The 835-nt window shown below is 53.1% G+C and overlaps 1 protein-coding gene across 1 annotated transcript in view; it reads left to right on the top strand.

Moving 5' to 3' along the window:
* Window positions 1-477: 477 nt before the first annotated feature.
* Window positions 478-835, top strand: part of HHATL (hedgehog acyltransferase-like) — a 12,982-nt gene continuing 12,624 nt past the window's right edge. Inside the window, exon 1 of the mRNA XM_010012343.1 lies at window positions 478-626. Coding sequence (XP_010010645.1) covers window positions 521-626 — 106 coding nt within the window. The 5' untranslated portion in view covers window positions 478-520. The remainder of the gene's footprint in view (window positions 627-835) is intronic.

Raw genomic sequence — 835 nt, 5'->3', positions numbered from 1 at the left:
AAGGTGAGAAGCAGCCCAGGGCAAAGAAGTAGGGGCATCCCATCACGTTCTTTCTAGAATGGGTGTCTTCACGCTCTATCCTGGATGTCCTCCAAAGATACAGTTAGGAATTAGGGGGGTACACCAGAAACGTGCTGGAGGAACCCTATCCTGGGTGGGTGGCATCCTGAAGAACCTCTGAACTTTGGGATGGATGCACTTTGCTGGGAAGAGCCCTTTATCAGGAACACCCAGCTGAGCTGCCCCAAATCCTGGCTCCTGGATAGGTTTTGCCACAGGGCTCAGCAGCAACCTTTATCCCTGCACCCAGCATTCAGCCCAAGGTGCTACCATGTCCTTCTCTTCAGCTAACACCCTTCAAGGAAGCCCCCAAAGCAGAGCTGCTGAGGACCAGCAGCAATTCAGGGTGTTTGAAGGATACGAGGGCAGGTGGAGTTCTCACCCCTGGTTTTCTTCCCTCTCCTCCTTCCCTTTCCCAGGTCTGGATCCCCTGCATCAGCTGGGACTGTAACCTGCTGCCATGGGGGTTAAAGCGATGCTTCCCAACTATGAACTGGGGTTTTATGCTCTCACCGTGACATGTGCTGTGGTGTACAGTAGCAGTGAGATCTTCCAAGCATCCAGAGGTAACGGCTCCCCATTGCATCCTCCCTGAGGGGGCCCTCGGTGGGAGTGTGGATGTACAGTGGCTGCTTTTACAGCTATTAATACCAGCAGCAAATCCCTGGCTTTAGTCTGGGCACAGAACAGCTTGGGAATCCTTTGCAAGGTTCAAAAATGACTTCTGCCTTTTTTGCCTGCTTTCCCCCTTGTCCCCATTGCTATGACTCAGGGC

This window comes from Nestor notabilis, unplaced genomic scaffold (genome assembly GCF_000696875.1).
Source record: "Nestor notabilis isolate BGI_N333 unplaced genomic scaffold, ASM69687v1 scaffold28463, whole genome shotgun sequence".
In the NCBI taxonomy this organism is placed as follows: Eukaryota; Metazoa; Chordata; class Aves; order Psittaciformes; family Psittacidae; genus Nestor; species Nestor notabilis.
Note: the sequence above shows the minus strand (reverse complement) of the source record. Positions and strands in the feature narration are given on the sequence as shown.